This window comes from Cariama cristata, unplaced genomic scaffold (genome assembly GCF_000690535.1).
Source record: "Cariama cristata isolate BGI_N322 unplaced genomic scaffold, ASM69053v1 scaffold2416, whole genome shotgun sequence".
NCBI lineage: Eukaryota > Metazoa > Chordata > Aves > Cariamiformes > Cariamidae > Cariama > Cariama cristata.
This window is the reverse complement of record NW_009622484.1, coordinates 9,962-11,039: the sequence shown is the minus strand read 5'-3', so window position 1 is coordinate 11,039 and position 1,078 is coordinate 9,962. Positions and strand designations below refer to the sequence as shown.

The window sequence follows — 1,078 nt, the reverse complement described above, 5'->3', positions numbered from 1 at the left end:
ACCATATTTACCATCAGGTAACTCAAGCTGATCGATATTGCTGTGACTCATTTTGATGTTTTCTGTTTGCAGCTGTTTACCCACCTGCTTGACATCTATTCATCCTAACCTTTGTATATAGCAGATAAATAAATAATCTTTAGGCTTTAAGATAGCAGTCGCCAAATGTATGTATGTAATGTTTATGCAGTGCTCCTGAGATCACCAGCTTTATGAATCATCACACAAATTGTTTTGTTACAGAAAGGAACAACTTATTTAACATTCCTCTGACTGCTTGAGAAGTCTATCGAACTCTCCTTCCACCAGAACTTGGTGATGGTCAGCTGGTGTAGAAGTAGACATATGAGCAGGTCAGACTACACAAATTTTGGGGACAGTGGTTCACACTGACATCTTTCACCCTCAGCAAATTTCACTGTTCTCTGTCTCCAAGGAGGAAGAGATGGTTGCTCCTCTTGCACTCATCTTCATGACCCAGTGGATGTTGCTGATCTCCCAGTTGTGTGTTGGCTGGCACTGCACAGACTGTGAGTAGAACATTTCCATGGGGCAGTCCTCCAAGGTGGAGTGAAATGTGCTTTACGGGTAGTTGTGCTTAAGTTGCCTTCTGTCTTAGAAGGTAGCAGATAGTAGGTAGTAACCTCTGCACTCAAAAATCTCAGAATCAGTCCTGCACCTTACTGCTCCTGTTATGTGACACTTGCAGCAGAGATGCCAGACTCACTTATTAGAAATTTGCTGCTGAATCAGTGGAAAATGGAACTGAGTTGGATGAGCAGCATGAATTTCACTGGGGATTGGTGTTCAGTGACTACAGGAAATTTTACTGATACTATAATTGTAAATTTGGTATGTAAAGTTTTAACAGGTAAATCACTACACTTTCTTCTTTTTCTTTCATATTCTTAAGTAACTGGAAAAAACGTATCTGTGGTAAGAACAAGATAGTCTGTGTTTTAGCAGTTCTTTCTAGTTTTTGTTGAGACCTATCTTGGTACTGAGGTGTATCTGCCCTCCCTGGCTGTTCTTTTGAAATTCTTGCCTTCGGAGGACTCTTATGGAATCAGGACCTTGA

The 1,078-nt window shown here is 40.8% G+C and overlaps 1 protein-coding gene across 1 annotated transcript in view; it reads left to right on the top strand.

The window, feature by feature from the left end:
- Positions 1-445: 445 nt before the first annotated feature.
- LOC104163345 (granulocyte-macrophage colony-stimulating factor receptor subunit alpha-like) overlaps positions 446-1,078 on the top strand; it is a gene marked incomplete at its 3' end in the record, with an annotated part of 7,010 nt that continues 6,377 nt past the window's right edge. Inside the window, 2 exon segments of the mRNA XM_009702329.1 lie at positions 446-530; positions 710-852. Of these exon segments, the coding sequence (XP_009700631.1) occupies positions 446-530; positions 710-852 (228 nt within the window).